At 37.7% G+C, this 23,349-nt stretch overlaps 2 protein-coding genes across 2 annotated transcripts; both read right to left on the reverse strand.

The window, feature by feature from the left end:
- Nucleotides 1-987: 987 nt before the first annotated feature.
- Nucleotides 988-6,836, reverse strand: LOC146372161 (uncharacterized). The gene is made up of 8 exons (XM_084953433.1): nucleotides 6,653-6,836; nucleotides 6,199-6,333; nucleotides 2,889-2,978; nucleotides 2,758-2,786; nucleotides 2,572-2,619; nucleotides 1,980-2,036; nucleotides 1,344-1,403; nucleotides 988-1,171 (listed from the first exon to the last, which is right to left on the reverse strand). The coding sequence occupies exons 1-8, from the start codon at nucleotides 6,834-6,836 to the stop codon at nucleotides 1,046-1,048; spliced, it is 729 nt and encodes a 242-aa protein (XP_084809559.1). The 3' UTR covers nucleotides 988-1,045.
- Nucleotides 6,837-12,595: 5,759 nt separating this feature from the next.
- Nucleotides 12,596-22,484, reverse strand: LOC146372162 (uncharacterized). Its single transcript, XM_084953434.1, has 8 exons — nucleotides 22,398-22,484; nucleotides 20,108-20,425; nucleotides 19,464-19,733; nucleotides 19,168-19,281; nucleotides 15,721-16,026; nucleotides 15,001-15,264; nucleotides 14,698-14,816; nucleotides 12,596-12,661 (listed from the first exon to the last, which is right to left on the reverse strand). The coding sequence occupies exons 1-8, from the start codon at nucleotides 22,453-22,455 to the stop codon at nucleotides 12,596-12,598; spliced, it is 1,515 nt and encodes a 504-aa protein (XP_084809560.1). The 5' UTR covers nucleotides 22,456-22,484.
- Between the last annotated feature and the right edge of the window lie 865 nt (nucleotides 22,485-23,349).

Genomic DNA, 23,349 nt, shown 5'->3' on the forward strand with positions numbered 1-23,349 from the left:
GAATTGTATTTTATTTGTGTTAGTTCTTTTTTAATTTGTAGTTCTAAATTGAAAGATTATCATGATCTTGAAATATAAAAATAAAATTATATTTTATTATTTTTCATTGCTCAAAATAAGAGTCACACTCGTGGAAGCCGGTATACCAGCCGAAACCCGCCGTGCATTTATTGAGACTTTCAACCCCAGGTAGGCCAAGTATGGAGAAATGTAAAAAAAAAGAAAAAAAGAAAAATATCTGAAGAAAATAGAAGATGTAATGATGCCTGTGCAGATTTATTTACTTCTGACGAGAGCGGCCTAACAGTATGCCTAATTTGTGGATTGTCGATCTTCGGATCCACATACGTATTTGAGCTATTCCCCACCATGAACAATGATAAAAACAAAAACCGCTCATGCCTTACAGACAACAGCTTACAGTCCTGCGTAAAGATGAAAGTGACATTGTACAGCCCCAGTCTGCAGAAGCTGTGCGCAGAGGTTCAGGAGCAGAAGTCCTATTGTAAAGATATAACGGCAGACCCGACGATGTTTGCATGAACATGTTTTACAGCTTCTCTTTGTTGATCAATTTCACACACGTTGCTGTACACATGCAGCTGGGTTTAGCTTTCCAGCACACAGCCCGACACATAACACAACAGCAGAGACAGCACAGACTTTAAGGCAGCGAGGCGTGATTGCGGATGACGCTCAGGTGTGACCACCTCTCTTGCAGCGGCACTGCAGGCCACGCCCCGCCACTGATTCATATAAATATTTATTCAAAATATAGCAAAAAAATTAAAAGTGTAAAATGTTTTGGCTGTTAGCAAAGTTTGGAATTCAGATCACGCAAAGTAAATTGACAGATAATATCTCATTTTTTTTATTAAACATAAGATAGAAAGAAAAAGAAAAAATGTTACAATTATAAGTTGTTGTTTTTTGTTTTGATTTTTGAAATTTGTCTTTATGAATCATTTAGGAAAAAAAAGGATTTATGTAGGTTCCTAAATGATCATCACAGTAATATCAAATAATATAAAGCATATTCTGATCATTAAAAATAACTGCCCCTGGCTTTTTGTATGCTTTTCATGTTCATGTAGATCCTGTTATCATTATTGGAGGCTTTGCCAAAGGTGGAGAAAGTCAGTGCATCATCTTTATGGTCATTACTCTGAACCTGTAAAATATAGGAAAGCAGCACACACACACACACACACACACACACACATAAATACATAATAAATACACACATAAAAAAACGGCATAATTCTTCAGTCATTGGAAATCAAAAAATATCTACACAAAATTTTTGCTGCTGTGATTTGTTCTTGACCAATACTGGTACTTACCCGGGTTTTATTCCTGGTCTTTTTGATGGAGGAATAGGAAACATCAGCTGCAGGATTAGCCTAGATATTAAAAATAACCAGAGGTGATATGTTAATATTTTTGATATCAAAATTCTTGTGATTAACCTGTGCCTTCTTTTAGTATTTCCTAGTGTGCAGATTCAGAAAGATTTCTAGATTGATTTTACAGACATTTAAATCTCAGAAGTAATGATTGCAGATAGATATATATACATATTTATTTATTTTAGAAGGACATACTTAAAAAATTTGGATTTTTTTGAGACAATAAACTAGTCTAGTTTAATAGTTGAATAGACCAGACTGGTGAAGTCATTACTTTTTATACTTTTTTTGTTCTTCATGAATTTCAAACATGTGTGAGATGTGTTATTTTTGTTCATTGCACCCTTGCTGCTTTGATTTAATCTGCTGTAGGGGTTTTACACACACACACACACACACACACACACACACACACACACACACACACACACACACACAAATCCTAACGCATAATGTATTCAAGTTGTTTTTTTTTTCATTCAACACAATTATACACAGCAAATTCTCATTGTTGAAATGTGTCTTCATGCAACAAAACTAACATTAAGTGTAACCAATGAGACAGCTTACTGGGGCTTTGTAGTTCTTGTTTCTGTTACCAATGGTATGATAGTAAGCAGGATCAGCCTACGCAGTAAAGACAGAAAGATATAGAAAATGAACATAAATACTCAAATACACCTCATTACTCAATTACTAGAGGTACATTTATAGTATATACTTTTTTACCATTTTCAAACTATTTTGTACTTTTACTCCAACACCATTCAAAAAAGGTGACACATTTTTTTTAATCATTTGCATTTTTTGTGAAGTTGCATTTAGGCAGCAGGAAACATTTTTTTAAAAAAAATATATTTGTTCCTAAAGAGTATAGTTCAGTCAAATATAATCTGAGAAAAAAATTTCTTTTGATGTCAGTTTTACATAGATTTCAAATTCTTTATAAACATTATACTTTGCATCTGGACACCCAACCATCTACCCCTGACACTAAGGAAAATGGAAATGTAATGAGTACCATTACTTTTAATAATCTGCTACTACAAAAAAAATGAAATTTGGTTCAGTGTATAGTGTGTGTGTGTGTGTGTGTTAGAGGATAAATATATCATAAGTAAAATATGAAACAGGTGTAATTTGCACTGGTGTGTGATCTCACCCCCTTCTGACTGGTTTGTGGTATACCGCAGTAGTTCATGCTCAGTTCCTGAACAAATAGAGGTTGTTAGATATTTTTCATTTAAACCACTGATACTTAAAATAAAGTGATGTTATAGCCACAGAGAAATTAACTATAGAAGTCCTCGCTGTATAAACATCTTTGACTATTCAGTTTAAAACTTACAATTTCATCACTCTTCTGTGTTTTGTTCCCTAAAAAGACAAAATAGGGAATTCCAACAACAACAATTTAAGTCCAACAACTTTATTTAAAAAAATATTTGTGTTTCTCAAATATAAATGGGGTGTTCTCACTTTTATTTCTCTTCCATCCAATGAGTGCCAGGATTATGATGAGTACTAGAAAACCACCTGCTAAAATGATCAGCGTGTGTTTGGTTTGAACTGGAAAAAAATTTTATTCAAAAATTAACAAAATATAGCTATTAATTACTATACTATGTATTTAATGAACCAGTTATCAACATGGTAAATGATTTATATTCAGTGTATTTTCACTAAATGGGAGAGCAAGAGAGATACCCTTTCTTATTTGTCTAATTGCACCTGTGCAATATGGCAGCACGTGGCACTGCCTGTCAGTATTTCATAAGATTTGACAAGTGTTGATAGGGCTAGCTGAAAAAAAGAGCTACATCCAGCCTATGTAAATTGTGGAAATAATTTATATATTTTTAGTTTTTTTAAAAACATTTTGCCTGATTGAGACAATGTGTTACCAGAGTTAATGTTAACCCTGTTTTTGGTGATGGTTTGATCTGTATTATTTACTCAGAAACAGCTTTTTTTTATTAAATAAACACATACAGTTTTCATTTTTAGATGCTCACACTGTACCTGTTTTTGAGGGTTTCTCTGGTTCTGTGGTTGATGTAGCGCTTTTAGATTTAGGGGCATTTGCTGATATTGCAGTTTTGGTTGTTGTTGATGTAATTATTCCTTTTGTTGTGTCCCCTTCTGAAATGTTAAAAAATCCAGTGAGAAAATATACACATTTACTATCTACAGTCATTAAACAAAAAACAATGAGTCTAAAAGTTACAAATCTATCAATATAAAAACAAAACAATTCATTATGAAATCTCTTCAAACTTTTTATCATATTCTCACTTGTATGCAACAGCACTACTATACTATAAGATATGCAATACTTTGTATATACTGTAAATCACTCAAACAGAACAATCTGTAACCAGAAGGTCGCCGGTTCGATCCCCGGGCTCTCTGTCCTGGTCGTTGTGTCCTTGGGCAAGACACTTTACCCTCCCGCCTACTGGTGTTGGCCAGAGGGGCCGATGGCGCGATATGGCAGCCTCGCTTCTGTCAGTCTGCCCCAGGGCAGCTGTGGCTACAAGTGTAGCTTGCCTCCACCAGTGTGTGAATGTGATAGTGAATGAATAGTGGCATTGTAAAGCGCTTTGGGTGCCTTGAAAAGCGCTATATAAATCCAATCCATTATTATTATTATTATTATAAATACACCAGACTGGTGAAATCATCACATTTTTTATTTTAAATCATTTGTAAAGAATAAAAACAAATGTTTTATCTTTATACTGAATCATGGAGGGGAACGTATTGAGCTTAATTAGATCAGAAAACTTATCCATGATTATAAATGAGCTATTAGATCCACTCGCTGTATGTGTTAAATGTTCAGATTTTTCCTTGATTTTTTTAAGCTCTCATTAAATATACAGGTGTCAGCATAGGCCAAGATAATGTACTTATTTACTGTACTTTGAGTGCGCTGTAACAAAGCAGTTAAAGGTGAAAACAGTAATGTCAATACTCACTGTTAATAACAGACATGTAAACCAAAGAGTCTGTAAATTGCTCTCCTGATTTGAACTGTCTGCAGGTGTAATGACCATCATCCTCTGATGTGACCTCCTTTATAATCAGAGAATAGTCCGGTGTAACACTCAGCCTGTGTGATTTAGCTCTGAGACCACCGTTAAACTGCCCATGTTCAAACAGTGCCACTGTTTCATTGCTTCCTGAACCACTGAAGAGCCAAGTAGTACTTTTATAGCTATTGTGAAAATCTTTTCCATTTACACAAGGCAACGTGACTTCACCTCCAACTTTAGAGCTTAATTTGGTCATTTGAGTAACTGCTGGTGACAAAAGTAGATAAATGAAAATGATAACGTTAGACTCAAACACAGCTTTTATATTGTATGTAGGGCATAATTTTATATTCATATATATAAAATGCACATGGTTCAAGAATTTCCTAAACTCATCGTGTTAACTAAAAATAGTAAACAGTTTCAGTTACATGACTATTACGTCCTGAACCCTCATTAGCAATGTCAGTATAGGTTTGATACATATTTTAAATATGTTTCTTTACCTGTAAATAGAAGCATCAAAATAAGAAGAATTTTAAATATTGCAAATTCAACCATTGTGCTTCTTTGTCTTCTTCTTTATTATAACCTCAAGTCTCAATGTCGCTGTACTTGTGTCTCAAGACAAGTGTAGAATCCAGCCTACTTCCTGTCTCCACCTCATTGTGACTGGTGGTTTTCAGTCTAGGCAGATCACATTAACGTCTTCATTTTGTTCAGTTTAAACTTATATCCTGTTTAAATCAAATTCACACTGTATTTTTTTTAGCATAATATTGATGAATGAATAAATTTTAAGAATATAAATGTTTTGTTTCAGAACTAATGAATCGACCATGCATTACTTTTATATTTCAAAATTAGCATTACGACACAATATAATGAGGGTATTTTTATCCTTTAACCATATATACTCAACCAGCTAGTACAAAAGTGTGTCACTATACAGTATGTGTGCTTCTTTGGGAAAATTGACATTTGTGCTTTTTAAACAGCAGGATTCATGGCATGATGGACAGCACACGTAACTATGAGGGAGTTGAACTTCTAAACCATATTTGACTCCTGATGTCCTAGATGTAACACATTAATGTTTTATAGAGGATAACACGGACGAGATATTTTAGTGGTCTGAGAACTGTGGTCATGAGATTATTTTTTTCTGAGAACTAGGGTAGGAGGTGTTTTGATGACATTGTGGTTAATGTCAGCTCTGTTTGCGTGCCATACACATGACAAAAATAAGCATCAGATGCAACCACACTGTCATATCTAACTAATTTTAAATTGCGTGTAAGTCACAAACCCACAATCCTACTTATTGGAAATGTAAAATGCTATCCCTCTATCTTATAGCTACAACGGCTTACTTTGTCCCACCTGGGTTATTGCTGGGCAGGGAAGACTTTCCACTAACATTGCTTCAGGAACCACCTAGAATTTGTCCCTCTACGATCTAACATTTAGCAGATAACATATTGAAACATCATTAAGCATAGCTAAGCATTTTTCACCAGGACATATTGACACACACACATCCTTCATCTAAGAAATAACTAATTTGTATTCATCAGGGACACCTCTAGGGACGCCTATAGCATCTATGTAAGTTGGAGAGTTTTTAGTCAAATCAGAATCTTCTGACATGGTTCTACCAGTTCTACTCACAACGGTCTCTGCAGTAGCATGAGATCCCATTAACACTATAGGGAGCGCTAATCTCACAATAGTACAAGTTCCTGACCAACCACTGGGCAGAGTGTCTCTCACGGTCTTGTCTCCACACCACCAGGAGCGGTCAGCACGAGCAACATTAATGCTGCTCATATTTGCCCATTCAGTGACATCTATGACCTCATTGCACCATGCGACGTCTGAGTTTCCTATAGGGGTGACACTTACCCTGGTTAAACAGGTGTAATTTCCGGCCCTTGGGGAAAACAGAGGAGGAGTGACACCCTTCCTGACTACTGGGAAAAGTGCACTTAAAATTTGGTAGTCATGACCCACCTCCTCCTTCATGTGGAGCTGTAACATGCAGTCAAATCCTGGCCTGTCCTCCCTGAACAATAAAGGGGCAGTCACAGTGAACAGTGTGGGGCGCGCTGTAGAGCAGGCCACACACGCTATCATGTTGTTTGTACTGGCTGTGTATGTTATCCAATCCAGCCAGGTGTTTTTATCTATGTACCCTGTTTCTACCTGTATCATGTCCTCTGGTGAGGATATGTTTACATACCTCACAAATAGGTCTCTGGAGGTCTCGTAGGCCAAATCCGTGACATTCACCCCTTAGTCTTTGTGGTGCTGAAGTGCCGTTGACTGGAATGTAACCCCCACCGACAGTTTCCGCCTTAGAGTGAAGAACTACCTTAATTATCCCCATGCTATCTGTGCCTGCCTGGTCTACTCTGATAATCATGTAAAATGAGTCTGCAGACGGATCATAACATCGTCCTGAATATGCGATAGACCAGGGATTTTGTTTCAGACCATTTATGGTCAATAACAAGGGGTTGGATCTGGTCCCAGTCCCAACCCGGCCTCTCTTTAATGAGAAAAGCGCAGATTTCGTACCTTGTTTGGGCCCCAATAATTTGGTTGCGAGTGAGACCACACATCGTCCCAGCTACTGCACCAGCTTCGGTCTCCAGGTTCTGCCGTCCCCTTGGTAGCCTACACAAATACAAATCATACCCTCTCCAAATGTCACCCTTTCCCTTACAATTTATCACATTACACAAATCAAAACTGAAATCTTGAGTGGTTGAGTATACATAGTGTAGTTCAAGGCGTCCGCCATACTTAGACATTTGTCTCTCTGCTTGTTGACAGTTCCTCCTATTGTACGGATGTCTCTGGGCCTTGGCATGGTGTTCAGCTGCAGGTCTTCAGCTGCAGGTCTCCCCAGAGGCTCGACCACAAGGCAGCCCTGTGAAGAGCACAAGGGCTACCCTGGCAATGAGCTGCTTCTTGGTTTGGCACATCATTGCAGGTAGAGGGTAGCCTACTACCTGGATGAGGTGCGGGGATTATTCTGCCCCATGTGTTTTGTCTGGTTGTTCTTTCTGTGTCACAGGCAATTCTCCTGTGAAGAGCTTACAATGGCTGACGTGGATCAACTTGCCTCTTTCCACGACCTTCACTGCTGTCTGTGTGGTCAGCAGGAATTGGAATGGGCCCAACCAGCGTTTTGCCTTCGAGTGTTTCCTTCTTACGCCTTTCACCAGCAACCAGTCACCTGACTTGAAAGGGTGCAAGGGTTCCTCTGCCATTCTGGGAGGGACTGCCTTTGCTGTCTGGTGTATCTGCGAGAGAGTCTTGGGGAGATTTTGACAATACACAATCAGTTCACTGTTACATAGCTCTGTAGACATGCCTGTCCACTTTGGGGGTTCAGCCCCCATTCTGGCAGCTCATCCATACAACTCTTCATAGGGACTGAGGTGTGCTGGAGGTTTTCAAGGAGTCTTTCGCTATTTCTACAGCCCCTCCATGCACAATGTGTTTGTAATCTAAACCCCACTCTCACACTGATTTCTTTCAGTGCCTGATTTACAAAATGGGTGCCATCATCACTTGTGATTTTCTCCAGGATACCCCATCTGGAGATGATCTCTGATAGGAGGGCTTTTGCCACTGCGCTGCCATCTGCATGCTTATATCTAAATATGAGGATAAACCAAAATTTTCCCCATTACAAAGGTCAACTTAATAATTTATTGGTTGAAAATTGCCAAACAGCCTTATAAACTCAGAAACTAAGATTGTTACTGTTCTTAGTGTTGTATGTATTACCAACACAATGGAAGTACTATGTGAAGATTTAAAATATCATGTCATGTCACTACTTCTTCAGTCACCTTTCTCACTCACTGTGTTAATAGACCTTTCTGCATTGAATCATACTTGTTATTAATCTCTCCCTATTTTCCACAGCATGTCTTTCATCCTGTTTTCCTTCTCTCATTCCAACCAGTCGCAGCAGATGGCCGCCCCTCCCTGGTTCTGGTTTCTTTGTGTTAAAAGGGAGTTTTTCCTTCCCACTGTCACCAAAGTGCTTGCTCATAGGGGGTCATATGATTGTTGGGTTTCTCTCTGTAAGTGTTATTGTAGGGTCTACCTTACAATATAAAGCGCCTTGAGGCGACTGTTGTTGTGATTTGGCACTGTATAAATAAAATAAAATAAAATTAAATGTTGACCTCTGACCTGATGGTCATTATGACTGTCTGTAGTCATAATGACCATCATCTTCACCTTTGTCATTTTATAACGTGAGAGAGGTTTTCTGTAACACTCGCGCTGCTTTATTTAGCTGTGGCATCTTTGGCAGCCGGTGCTAAATTCCTGTGTTACAGCAGCATTATTGTTTTATTGTTTCTCTAATCAATTAGAGCCAGGTATTATTGTGACATCTTTCATGAACATCTTTTCCATTTTCACAAGGTAAAGTGACTTCACCTCCAACTATGACAATAAATTTAATTTCTTCCAGGTGCTGCTGTTGAGGAAACAGCAAACACAGCACTTTCTGTGAGTAATTAATACTTTACAAAGTAAACAGTAATATAAATACAAGTTTTTGATTGTTGTTTAAATATATGTTATATATTTGTTTCCTTACCTTTAAGTAAAAAAATCTAAAATAGAAAGATATTAAAAAATCTTTGCTCCAAATTATGAGCTTTTTCTTCTTTTATCTCCTGTTCTCAGTCTAGCATCTCTCAAAGGTTTCTGTTGCACTCTGTCATGAGCAGAAATGTGGTATCTACTTCCTGTGGTTAATGTCTCCTCCCCATGAGACTATAGTGTTGTTTATTTTAAGGTAGGTAAGCTCATAGTATCTCTTTCAGATTTGATTCATAACCAAAGACAAAAACAACATTTTTATTTAAAATGTTCTGAAACATAGTACATCCATATGCACTTACGTAATGTGTTGACAGTTGACTTTAGGAGATGGGAATCATGCATATTTTGTGTGGACATATTGCAATTATATTTGCAGCCTCAGACTATGAACACACAGATTCTGATAATTAGACAGCATTACAAAAGTGTGCTTCTGCTGTAAGAGTCTGTGTCAGTCATATTATTTTACTTCATTGTTTAGTTACCATTTTTTGGATGTTTGATACTTGGCAATGCTGATGCTATTTTAGAGGTGTGACAAATGATGCCGCTTCTGTTTTTCTGAGAACTGAGAAGCACTCAGGCAAGTGTGGTCACAAATCACAAGATATTCATCAGGTGTGATCAAAACAATGATGTCAGTCCTAACTGATCTATTATTATTTTGTGAGACTTATTAAATTTAAATGCAAAAAAAATGTTGCTAAACTCTAAATATAATATTTGCTAGAGGCTTTGTACATGTTTGTTTGTGTGTGTGTGTGTGTGTGTGTGTGTGTGTGTGTGTGTGTGTGTGTGTGTGTGTGTGTTGTTGGGGTGTTGGGGGGTGGGGTCTTTGTGTGTGTGTGTGTGTGTGTGTGTGTGTGTGTGTGTGTGTGTATTGTGTTTAGACATTGGTACAATGATCCACAACAGCAGAATATCCTTGTCATCTAATCTGGTCTCACACTCGATGTCTGTATAATACAGTTCATGTCAGTTTTATGTATATAGTGCCAATTCACAACAGTCACCTGAAGATAAAGACCCTACAATATCAAAAGGAAACCTTAATAATCAGATGACCCCCTATAAGCAAACACTTAGCGACAGTGGGAAGGGAAAAGCATCCCTTTAACAGTCTTGATGAATGCTCAATCATCCAGGCAAGTGAATCACCAAAAGGTTGATTCTGATCATCTGGACCCTCCAGCCGATCCTCCAGCAGAACCAGTCTCAGGGACGGGCAGCTAGTGGTGGGCAAATGAAGCTTTCTGAAGGATTGAAGTGTGTATTCAAAAGGGGCTCATTACTCTAAACCTTTTAACACAGTCTTCTTTAGTAGCATCTGGTGGTCAGAAATATGAAGTGCGGCTTGCGTCTATAAATTAAAATCAACTTTTTCATTATGATTGTTCACTCTACAGAGCTAAGTTGACAGCTTCTTTTAAAATATCACATATAAATATCACAAATTTGAGTAACAAAATAATGTTATGTCTATTTGATTATTAATTAATAAACCTTCCTTGTTTAAACATGTAAAATGATGTGGTCTCATTTGTACTGTGACTACTTGACATTTGTAAACATGATAAATTAAAAATAAATCAATCAATGATGTATAATAATACACAACACAGTCATATACTAGGTTGGGAGTATGTTTGTGGTGTGAGGTCTCTGCCCCCACATGGTTATGTGATTAACCAGTGGACAGATACATTTATATATAAAATACTATAACTTACATGTATAATGTATTTCTAATTGATTTTTTTGATCTGGGTAAAATAAAAAGTTCAAGTTCAAATTTATTCGCCACATGCAGGTTGCCCTGCAGTGAAATGAACCCGCCCCCCGACCTTACACACACAACACAGACATCACATGGGGATACAAGTCAGAGAACGGTTGCATTACAGAAAAAAAACACTGAAATGTACACTACAATGGGAAAAGTACAAGAGGAAAAAAAGAGACCTCTACTCATGCTGGGCTACAGGAGGACAGCATGAGAACAGGAAACAAAAAAACTCCTCTGCACAGAAAGCACATAAATGTCCACAGTACAACATTATAGAGCACGTGACCAGCAACAGGGTTGGGTAGGGGATAAGGAGTAATCCCAGGCAACACAGCAGCCATCCTGCCACTGCGCCGACTCACCAGCGCGGGCCCAGACCCGCCTCGTGTTCCTAGGAGGCAACAAGCATCGAAGGCATTGGAAGGGGAGGGGGGATGTGTGAGTGCTTATCAGTGTAAGTGTATGTGTGTGCGTGTCCATAGTTCAGCTGAGACAGGGTCCTTCACCCTATCAGGCTAAGTAAACAGTCTACTAGCCAACCCAGGTGGCCTTGGATGGGATGGGAAGAATAGTCATCACACAGTCGTTATCAGGGAGTTTTTGTTCGGCTCCAGCCTTGGACCCGTGCAGCTGGCGCCGTGGTGTCCGCATGTTGATGTTGTTGATTTTTCTTTTATGCGAGCAGCTCAGGAGAATTTCAAAGCTGTTCTTAACACTCCGACACTGGTCTTTCAATCTCCCGTTGGAGAATCGCGAGCCTCCCCATGATGGTATCAAACTTCTGTTCCGTGGTGTTGTCATTCTTGTACAGATACAAACATAACAGATATAAGGTTATTATTTTTGTTGTTTATTTATGAACAGGCCAAAAGTCCTCACTGGCTCCATGTCATTAAGTCACACACTGGTTTGCTATCTCAGGATGGATATACCTAAACACATCACAAATCCCGCCAATGATTCACTTCCTCGTAAACCATTGAATCAGGTACTGAAGCAGTGACATACTGAATTGAGCTTTGGATGTCACTGATCACGTGACTTTGACCAGACGAACCGAGCTTCGGCACTGTGCTTCTGAAGTTCTGTGTTGGGTTGTTGTTTTTTGTGGTTGTTTTTTCTGATACCTGGGCCAGAAATAATTGGTTTTAAGCCTGATCTAAAATGTAGAGATGGTCTGTCTCCTGAATCCTAAAATGGCAGGGGTCTTTTAAAAACTCTAGGAACAGCAAGTAAACCTACAGTCTGAGAGCAAAGTGCTCTACTGGGATAAAAAGGCAGTACCTCCATTGCTGAAGCTGCTGCACTCAGCTGTGGCTGCAAAGTGGTTGGTGCCTGTGGTGGTGCTAAAACCCGAACCAGCATGGGTAGATAGCACTGACATTATGAGAGGTTTTATTCCCTCTGATTTAATTTTGGTAAGCTTAGCAGATGTTACTGTAGATGCTCCTGGGGTCAGTTTCTGCCTTCGTCTTCACAGCAGAATAAGTCACCGCCTCCTTGTTTTTGACCTGCTTCACACAACATTTACATAAGTCAGATCGTTACAAAGATTTTGCTGTTGAGTTCAGTTTTTTTATTCAGTTTTTAAATAACTCACTGATTGAAATCAGAGGAGTTGAAGAAAAATATATGCTTTGTAATACATCCTTTTATATAGCACTGCAAAGAAAATTTAAGATAAGATCATAATTATTGTAGGAAAAAACTGACAAACTTACCTTTTACTTCAGAGTTTTTTGATTAGAGTGGTCAATTGTGGCGTAGATGATATTCTCCTCTGGCTCGTCCTGATTAGAAACACAGTGGTTTAGATTGCATAAATATCAATACACAGAACTCCGCTCTTGGGCGAGAACTTTGACATCATAAATTCCATTTTAGGTCAACAAAAATACTTTCAGAAACTACAATATGTTGCATTTCTAACAATTATCAGTTTGTGCATTTTCTCTTTACCCTTTTTCTGTTAAAAAAAAACTTTGGGGAATCTATAAAGGTGAAACTTCAATATGAAAGGATCAATGTGAACATAACCATAACCCTCATTTGTCTTTCTGACAGGTCAATGGGTCACTGTCTCCTGGTGGATCTTAATAGGTTAATTTAACTTTAATCTTAATTTGGCTGTACTTTAACAAGTATGATCAGATTATTGCAGTTCAATAATCTGCCACATTAAATAATCAAGAGAATTTTCTTTAAATAGTTATGAGGAGAATCCTGGAAGCATGGTAAGGTGTTGTAAACTAAATCAGAAACTAAATCAATGTCTAAAAAACAAGAATTAGAGGTGGTCAAATGCCATTTAATCTTAGGAGATTTCTAGAGTATAGCACTTTTTTTTTCTCGAAGTATATTTTTTTCCAAAAATTTGGAGTTTATCCTCAAAATGATCCATCATATTATTTTTCTTAATATAGCTCTAATATCACTTCATAATTACTGAGATCTCAAAGGTATTACAGTTCTTTGTTTTAAAATTACTTTCCTTGTGGAGGTGGTTTTAAATGCAGATTGATCAGATTAATGTTGATATATATCTAATATAGATATTACCTAACTAGCTAATATCTACTATATGTTAATTGTAAATTTGATATTTCAAAGCTATAACGTAAAGATTTATCAAGGTAGCAATGTTACCTCACAGCAAGAAGATCAGATCCTGAGTTTAAATCTGGAGGCCAGATGGAATCTTTTTGTTTGGATTAGTTCTCCATGTGCCTGTATGGGTTTCTTTATTTTTCATTTTCTCATTTTCTAGCTAAAGAACAAGAAAAGGGAAGCACAGTGACACTTCCTGTCAGTTTGGCAACTTGAGGAGCAAGTTGAGCATACAAACAAGTTCACTTTTAAAATTGGTTATGTAATAAATTAATAGATACCGTATTTTTCAGTGTAGTCACATTGTGGTGGGATGGTTTTTGAATAGCTGGAACACAAAGTGATTTACTGAATTGGTTAACAAATGTCATAATATGTGGCATTATAAATGTTTGTGTAATTATGTTATTACTAATGACACATTTCTGAAAATGTTAAAATTGTTTATTTTTTCAGTCCAAGGTAGAAAAAACTGAAGTAACTATAGTAAAGGTTTTGCACTTGTACATCATATCATATGTAGATATACGTATCATTATGTAGATAAAAAGCCAGCTGTAGCTCTAAGTGCACTGGCTCAAATGATTTTACAGTGGGCCTGAGAGTTCATTACACTGAAAATGAAAACCAATCTTGATTTTGACAAATTTAACAAGAACGTTTGTTAGAAAGCCTTTCTTCAAACTGACTTTCTTCTGATTGGCTGCCAACTAAAAATAAAACATTTGAGCAGCAGCTGGGTGAGGTTTGTGTGCAAAGAGTGAAAGATGTATGCCTGAAATGGCCATGTTAAGTATATTCACTCTCACTGACATCATAAAGAGGTAAGAGTGGAAAAAGTGTCTGAAACAGACCTTTTAGAGCTGTGAAGCCTCAGAGTTCAGCTATTAAGGGTGACTTGTATATACATGGAATTCATTATTTGAACCTTTGTCCGTGTTTAATGAGCAGCCACCACTGTTACAGGATATATTTCATATAAAATACGGAAAAGAAATAAGAGGATGCTTTAAATTTAGCATTTGTTTGCCTTAAATTCCTCAAATCAATCCATGAAAACTCTTAAAAACGCAGAGAAAACAATAGTTTATTATGCATCACTTTATCATTCTGCAAGTTCAGATGTCAGAATGACTGTTTGGTTTGAATGTAGTACATTTATTGCACTGCTTTGTGCCTTCCTACAAACACTGTCCTTGTTTTACTGACCTTCTCTCACTTTGGCTCTCCTACTGTACTTAATGAAAACAGTAAAGATGACGACCAGAACCGGAATCACCATCCCAGCACCGATGATGATGAGGCCCTTGTTAAGTGTGGAATCAGGATTCGTAGAGGCTTAACAAAACAAATTATAAATATATATTAGTACATATTACATATTATTACATATGACATTATTATTATTACATATTATTACATGAGCTACTTGGTAATAAACATTTTATATTAATATAATCAGACAGCATTTGTTTGATTAAAATGTTATCTTACTTTACTTTTGATTTTGTTATTATCTCACCTATAGCAGGTGTGTAGTGACCTTCTATCATCACAGTCTTTTTGTTAAGAAACTGGCAGGTGTATCTTTTGTTATGGTCACTCTGATGCTTCACAGTCAGAAGAGAAACACATTTTGTCTGCCCATTGAGCAGGACACCTGTCTCATCCACCCAGCAGATACTCTTCTTTCCACAGGGTATGGAAGAATAGTATCTAAACAGAGAGCACTCCAAAGTGATGTTTCCATCATTCTGTGGGTCAGCGTCTGATGGAGATCCTGAAACTGAGAGGATGTGACTGAATGAGAAGAGCCTAATATCTGTCTTACCCTTTGTTATTCTTTATTATCTTTTGTTATCCACATATTAACTGAGTGATTGTCCTGTAGAAACATTAGTTTTGCAGTTGTAATACCCGTGACATTGTTTCAGATGCAAATGTAAACTTTTTACCACATGAATAAACAAGTAATGGCCAATCAGATTGCTCATCTCATCACATAGGCATATCATTTTAAATCCCTGCTCTCATCATCCCAAAAAAGCAACATATTCAGTTACATGAGACATCAGTTCACATGGATTGAAATGAAAGCTGCATCCCCCATAAAGCCTGAGGAGATGATGGTTGGTGATTAGTTCTTAGTGTGAAGTGTTATTTACAGAACTGGGTGTGAGAGAGGGATCTCTGTTTTTGAAAGTGCCCCACAGTTAATGAGATGTTATGAATGTGTACTCACTGGTCAAAATATGCAGATAGACACTTGTGCCCTGACCAGTGGTCCCTTCAGGCCGACAGAAGTATTTGCCAGCGTCCTCTGCAGTGATGTTGTTGATGCCCAGAGAGCAGTTACTCTGCAGACTCAGCCTGGCAGCTTGAGCTGATTGCTTCACGTTGCTATTTTGAACCAGTATTTTAGTCTGAGATGAGTCTTTGTTGTAAAGCCAGTTAATCATGGCGCATGTATCAGATAGGCTGTCACAGGGTAGAGTGACACAATCTCCAGGTCTGTGATAGAGGTGGTACATTTGTCCACTGATCACTGCTACTCAGAAAAGCAGATTCAGAAGAAAAGACGACACAAATCATCATCATCATCATCACCATCATCAAACAAAATAATAACTAACATTTGCAGCAACATAGAGAAAATGTACCGACATAGATGCCAAGAACATAAATTCCTGTAGGAAACATGTTCACAATTTTCAAATAAATGGAAAGGAAGTGGTCAAACTGAAGCTCAGATGCTGTCACCTAAGCGCGCTGGTCCCACAGCATATGTAAAACATGTCTGACTTATTCTGTCAAAGCATGGCATGAATAAATTTCTTTTAAAATCTCAAAACTTGCTTATATTTTTGGGTTGGTTTGTATCTTTTCAGTGACAGTCTGTTAAATAGAAACTGATGTATGTTACACTAACTTTAGTCATTTTGTGACTTAACAAAAAAACTTACAAAAATCCTTCATAGCTTTTAAAACCTATAAGTTCTACTTGCAGTCACCTGCAACCAAATGAGTTTATCTTTCTTTCTATATGTATTTAATTCTTCATTCTCACCAATTTTATGATTTTGTTTTTATTTTTTAGCAGAAAGGAGGGTTTGGTGTCTTTTTTAAATAAATAACAGCCTAGCTTTTTCTTTAAGTTGACTTGGCTCTTAAATAAAATCAGTATATTTAATAAAGTCCGTATTTGTAATTTTGCCTGGATTAAGTCACCCATAGCTACAAAGGACACATCATTTAAGGTATTCTGTATTTAACTTCATAAACTTGTTTCTTTTACAGCAATGCTGCCATTTAAAGTATTTAGATAAGAACCTACAAATACAGATACAAATACAAGTTTAGATCTTCACTTTTATCATTTAAGCAGTCTAAATAGGAAAGAACTGAAGAAACGAGTAATACAATATATAACGCAGGGTTTTTATTTTTCCAGATGTCTCACAAAATTAGGCTCAACCAACGATCCAGGGGAATTATTAAGAACTACTTTGTTCAAGTGATGACAAATATTAAAGCTTAAGAATCATAACTTGGCTTTATTGAGTACCGCTGTACTTTTCAGTGCTTTTATTCTACCAACAGCTACTTAATGGGAAACACCTATACGTTAAGCAAGGCAGCCCTAGCAGAAACTAATAAACAGCATATGTGGACCCATTTGAAAACAAGATGTTACACTATAGTCTATAGGTTTAGCCACTAATAATAAACTAATAATTAAATGCAATCATAAAGAAACCTGTAGAGCCGGAGCCACTGTCTTTTCATTTAAAAGGGAGATTTTCTTTTTCATTTTCACCAAGTGTTTAATTGTTGGGGTCTCTCTGTATTTCTAAATGGAAATTATTCAGACATTACAAAAGAAAAAGAACCTAATGATGAAATCAGTATTGCGTTAAAGCTTATGTTCATCGGGCCGCCTACAGTCTTCTATAAAAGGTTGGTGAAGACATTTGTCGCTGGATTTCTGTAAACAAGCTTTACATCAGAAAAGGTGATGACATTTCCTATTTCTTATGAATTAAAAGGCAGAATTTCAGAGGAAGTTGTGTAGTTACTATTGCCCAATTACCATTTAAATAACACAAGATCCCAAAATTAGTCATAACATTTTAATTCCATAATTTGGTATCTTTTATGTAGATGTTGTTCTGAAATCAGTTTCACCCCAGTTCTTTTTATTCCTCGGGCATCCAGAGACGGCACCGGACTCAGTAGTCATTTTCACAAAAACCTTTATTCATCTTTATTCATCTTCATTTAAGCATGCATCTTCTAGAAGGGGAGATGTGCAAGGCCGGTGTCCCTCTGCAAATCTTCCCTCCTTTGTCTGTGAAACACAGTTTTGTAGAAGCGACCCTATCATAAAACCCCCATGGTGTGCTGCAAACTCGTGTCTGTGTGTGTATACACGAACACGTGAGTGCCTGTGTGTGCGCATACCCGTGTGTCCATGTGAGTGCACGTGAGTGAGTGTGCATGTAGGTGTGGGTGCGTCGTAACAGCCAAAGCACTGTGTGTGTCTCTGTGTACGTGACTTCCTGCCGGTCATAAAAGTAATCTCCTCACCCAAGCTAAACCAAATTCCTTTAGACAACATACAAAACAGAGTTAACAGATTACAAACACTGAGACCCCCACTCTGCATCATCCACTGGGCCATTGGCCCCTTGTTGTCTTACATTTACAGATAAGCATGTGGAGAGTCTCCTGCAAACCTACTTCTAAGTTTATAACAATTATGAGTTTTTATTAAAGGTACAAACATCAGCAATCCCCAACTGTAGCTTCCTGTCTCCTTTTATGACAGGCAGACCCCCAGTGTCCATAAATTCCTTTCCCTCTAAACAATTACACACTCTCAGGCCTACAGCTAAGCCAAACTAAAACACACAGACAAATCCTTCCCTGTTCCTCTCATCTACTGCTGGACCCTCTTATCTAAGCAAATTTAACACATTATATTCTACTAATTATTTTCTTGTACTCACAATGTGCAATGCTGCTACATTTTATTCAGCAAGAAGAACTGAAACTGCAGTGAACAAAAGCCCATATCCTTATCATTGTGACAGTCCAAAGGCAGGTAACAATACCGGGGTGAATGACTGGATACTTTACCACAGATGGGGAAGAAATGTGGGGGATTATTAAAATGGAAATTCTTATATAGTGAAGCAAGGTCAGGTTTATTTGTCTTAGATGGGTGGGCAAAACCAAAAATCCAAGTCAGAAATAACAGGGATTGAGCGTGGTTATTATCTTTATCTGCTAACCCAGGCTCTCAGGCCCTCAGGCTCTGCTCTCATACAAAAGAGCATTTCATCATTTCATTTTCTGACCAGGTGAGTGCAACTCAGTCCTAGTTCAGGGATTATCTGAGAAGTATGATTATTAAATTAGAGACACACAGTCTCTAATTTAACTTAGAGACACACAGTCTCTAATTTAACTCTGACACAAATAGTAAAGTGCTTATATTGACACAAAGATGTCGTTTGGTGTCCAAAGCTTACTTTGAAATAAGAACACGTGATATAAATTTCAAATTTTTTGAGTTGTTTTTAATTCACTCTTATGTCTTCAAGTGGCTTTTTGCATCCTGAAAAGGCAGAGAGCACAGCAATTAGATTCAAATGTCAGATTGTTTATCAGTGCTGTATCAGGATCTAAATCATCTCATCTCTGTCTCTGAGGACAAAAACAGTGATTGCAGTCATTAGGATCACTGCTCCAATGCGAAGAGTCCACATGATGTAGCTCACAGGAAACTGATCTGTGTATTCTATGAGAAACAGTACAAGAAAAATGTCATGCTTTTGTAACTTTATTATTAAATTCTGGTCAAATTAATGTTTGAACATTTGGAAACTACAGTAAATTACTTCTACAAATAAAACCAAAGCTTTATTTATTGAAGTGCATAATTCAGATTATTTTGAAATTCATTTAAGCTTCTTATCATACCTATAGGTGTGTAGTGAGCTTCTATCTTCACACTGTTTTTCTTGATATACTGGCAGGTGTATGTTTTGTTGTGGGCCCTCTGAGGTTTCACAGTCAAAAGAGAAACGCACATCGGTCCAATGTCCCTCGCACCACTGCCAAGCAGCACAGTTCCTGTTTCGTTCAACCAGACGATGCTGTTCTCGCCACACAATTGGGAGTCAGAGTATTTGAAGAGAGTGCACGTTAATGTGATGTATCCATCCCAGTTTTGTGTCTGAGATGCTGAAACTGAGAGAAAACAGGTGATAAAAGAAATCTAAAACTCTGTAACAGGTCCTCAGAACTTTTCCCACATTTCAAACAAATTTCACTGGATTCACTGGTGAGACTTCACTTTTAATCTGTTGTTTCAGAGGTCGGCATGAATCTGAAACCTTTTAAATTCCCAAACTAAAACTGTTATACGATGTTTAGTCAAATCTTCGCCTCTTTCACAGTTTGTTAGTCTGCAGTTACTGCTTGCTGAATGTTCTGTGTACGCAGTTAATTTATTAAGACAAAAATGTAGTGAACATAACTGTAGTGTTTGGGAGGAGAGTCAAAGTGAAGAAAAGGATATGAGATTTGTCCAAGCTCAGAATCATTACAGTCTAAGTACTCACTGTTCAAAATATGTAGACCCACAATTGTATCCTGGGCTGTAGTGTTCCCAGACCAACACCAGTAAAGGCCAGCATCTTCAGCAACAATGTTCCTGATGCCCAGGGAGCAGTTACTGTACAGACTCAGTCTGGCTGCTTGAGCTGAGTTCTCCATAATAGCGCCATTCCAAACCATTTCTATTGTCTCAGAGTTATCTCTGTTATAAAACCACGTAATGATGGAGCATGATGAGTTCAATGAGGATGTGTTACCACAGGGGAGAACGACATCATTTCCCGGTGTGTAATAAAGATCGATGTAGGTTTCACTGATGCATGCTGCAAAGAAATAAACATGTTTATTCTACTTTTTTCTTTCTTTTTTTCTTTGAATCCATGTATTTACCTATCAATCAATATCAAGAAACAGGAAACTTAAATGTTCATTTTTTTGCACACAGCCTATAAGACTAATAGGAACCTCTCATACTCATGCTAATTTGAACTTTCATATTTTTTTTCATAATCATTTCTGTGATGTAGGTTACGTTCCTTCACTTATTTTTCTGACTTTTATTTGAAGGCTTAAGTTAGGGTGGCATGATATTGTGATCATCAGCAATTGCTACATTTCAAATGATGTTATATTGCTAAATTATTTTCAGCCCCTGAAAATAAGGGGACCATGTATATAAAACCTGTATGATGTTGGTACATCTCATAGCAAGAAAGTCCTGGGTCGCAGTTGATTTTCATCATCCTAACCACACCTTCCCTATTTCTAGTAGTTGCTGGGGCCTAGAGGAAGAGGCCCCAGAAACTGCTGGGGTTCTGGTAATGAGTGTTACAGTGGTGTCCAACTTCCCGGTGTGACATGTCAAACCCACAGGTACCGCAGCCAGTTCAGGTGGCCCAGATGATGGGCAGATGCAGGCAGTTGTGAATGGGAGGCAGCTAGAGGACCTGTAGGTCAAGACTGGGCGTGGACACTTCCACCAGGAGTGCCCATTCATGGAAGCCAGCCAGGTGTTTGGTGTTGCTGAAGTCCCAACAGACTCCCTGGCTCAGGAGGCACGTACAGGGATCCAGTAAGGTCCCAAGGGGTGCGCCCTGATGCAGCGCTGACCTACCAGCATTTTGTACTGATCAGAGATAGACTTCATAGAGTGAGTCATGACACTCCCAGTTGTTGGTTTCTAAAAGCCGCCAGAAAATGATATCGCCGTCGGCTCTAAAACTCCATGGCAAGGCATATGGGATATGAAAAAACTGGCAGTAAAAAAGGTGGACTGGCATGTCTACTGCACATTTTACCATAATTTTGGGTTGGCGCGAGTAATGTACATAAGTTTAAGGATATAATGGTTTCATCTGTTGATAGGTTTTTTTTTTCTGAACTGTGCATGCCCTTGAAGTTTTTACCATCTCTCTGACAGGTTTCTGTTTTTCTGCCTAATCATGTCCTCCATCACTTCCATCCTTCTATTTGGGCCTCATATTTAGAAATCCAGTGGAAAGCAACAGTTTGAATCAAATTCATATATATTATCTGTTTTATTTGTCATGAGATACAAAAGAAAGAAAAAAGTTTCCCCTGGCCATGAAACTACTTGCCAGTCAATTGTACAATTGCCTCTACAAAGCCTCTGAAAGTGTAAAACAGCTATGATTTCTGAACAGTTAATGCACAATTTTTATAAGATGCCTTTAAATTTAAGCCAAAAGTCAGCATTGCAATCACATCTTGACTGTTTGAATAAAAATCCACTGGTACTGATGTACAGAGGCAAAACTACAAAAATCTTGTCTGTCCATAAAGTTCTTAACTCTATATCATCCCTATCAAGACCTGTGAAAAGTGTTTTTCTAGTAGCTTCTATCCTGTCATTTGCACCTCTCAGCCAACTGAAGATGTAAACATTATTCTAACAATCATATGCAGATTTCATTCTATAATTAATAATTAATAAACAATAGAAATAAACAGTAATAAACAAGAGAAATGTGCTGTATATTCAACTAGAATGAACACTTAATTGATTGCTATGTGCATAGTAGATATAGAATAAGCAGAATCTACAGTAACCTGCTTTGTGTGAAGCGCTGGATCATAACCTTTTCAGTTTTCTGTTGCGGTTAAAGTCAATGGAATTGATCAAATTAAGGTCCAAAATCTAAGAATACAAAGATGTTGTCATTTTGTGTTGGCAATTGATGATAATTTTCCTCATGGCTACAACAATTTAAATGTTCATATTTCATAGCAACATAGTCAAGCACAAAAGTAAGAAAAGAAAATCTGAGTAATTACCTTCAAACTGAAGCATAAAAATCAGGATTGTTAAAAGTGAAGAAATGTGTTGTTGCATTTCTCTCTACAGGCTCAAATTAGGCTCTCTGGCACAGAAGAACAGAAGTGATAACATTTCCTGTTCCTGGTTTCAGAGAAAAACTTGTGAAATATCCGTCAAATATTCGTCACCCAATGTATCTGCACAGTTTGACAGGGTATGTATGAATCTGAATGTGGGTTACAGTCCCTGGCATTGGGCACTTTTTTGTTTGATTTTACTGCTGTTCTTGTGCTCTACATTCATTTATTTTTTTATTGTTTGAGTTTTGAATTCCCATTTTGATTTTGTTATTTTTGTAATAGAGTAATTTCTAATGATACTGTTGAGTCTTTGTCTGTTTTACTGTCCATGTTTTACTCTTCCTGCTCTCTGCCTCATCTTTCTCTGTTCTGTAAAATTAGCTTTGTGTCTTTTCTTGGTAATGATAACTGGACTTGCTCTCATACTGCTTTTTACTACAAGCCACCAATTCAAATAGGCCTTCAAGCACTTTTTCTAGCAGTCACACAAACTCACGGCTACATCCAGGACAATTAGGAGATCAAACCTAGTCAAGAGCAGATGGAACCTGGGACTGAACTACTAATCTTAGAGATCTCTAATTGTTAGAGAACAGGTTCTACTGCCTGAAATCAACAGGTATGTGTGGCGGCGGTGTGATCTCTGGCTAAGCTGCAGGGGAGGACTGGGGCAGTTAAGCTCAAGTGGGTGGTGCCAAGGAGGCTGGAGGGACAGGTGGCGATGATTTTCCTAACAAGTTTCTCCCTTTTTATATAGTGAAGCCAGAGGCTAGAGGGAGGAGTGTTCGCAGATGACTAACTCAAAAGTTGGTGAACAGCGTGCCGAAACATAAAGCCACATGTGTGTTGCTTCAATAAACACTCCTCAAGTGAACAGCATCACAGTGTG

Source organism: Perissodus microlepis, chromosome 15 (genome assembly GCF_051167445.1).
Source record: "Perissodus microlepis isolate ML-2025 ecotype Zambia chromosome 15, ASM5116744v1, whole genome shotgun sequence".
Classification (NCBI taxonomy): domain Eukaryota; kingdom Metazoa; phylum Chordata; class Actinopteri; order Cichliformes; family Cichlidae; genus Perissodus; species Perissodus microlepis.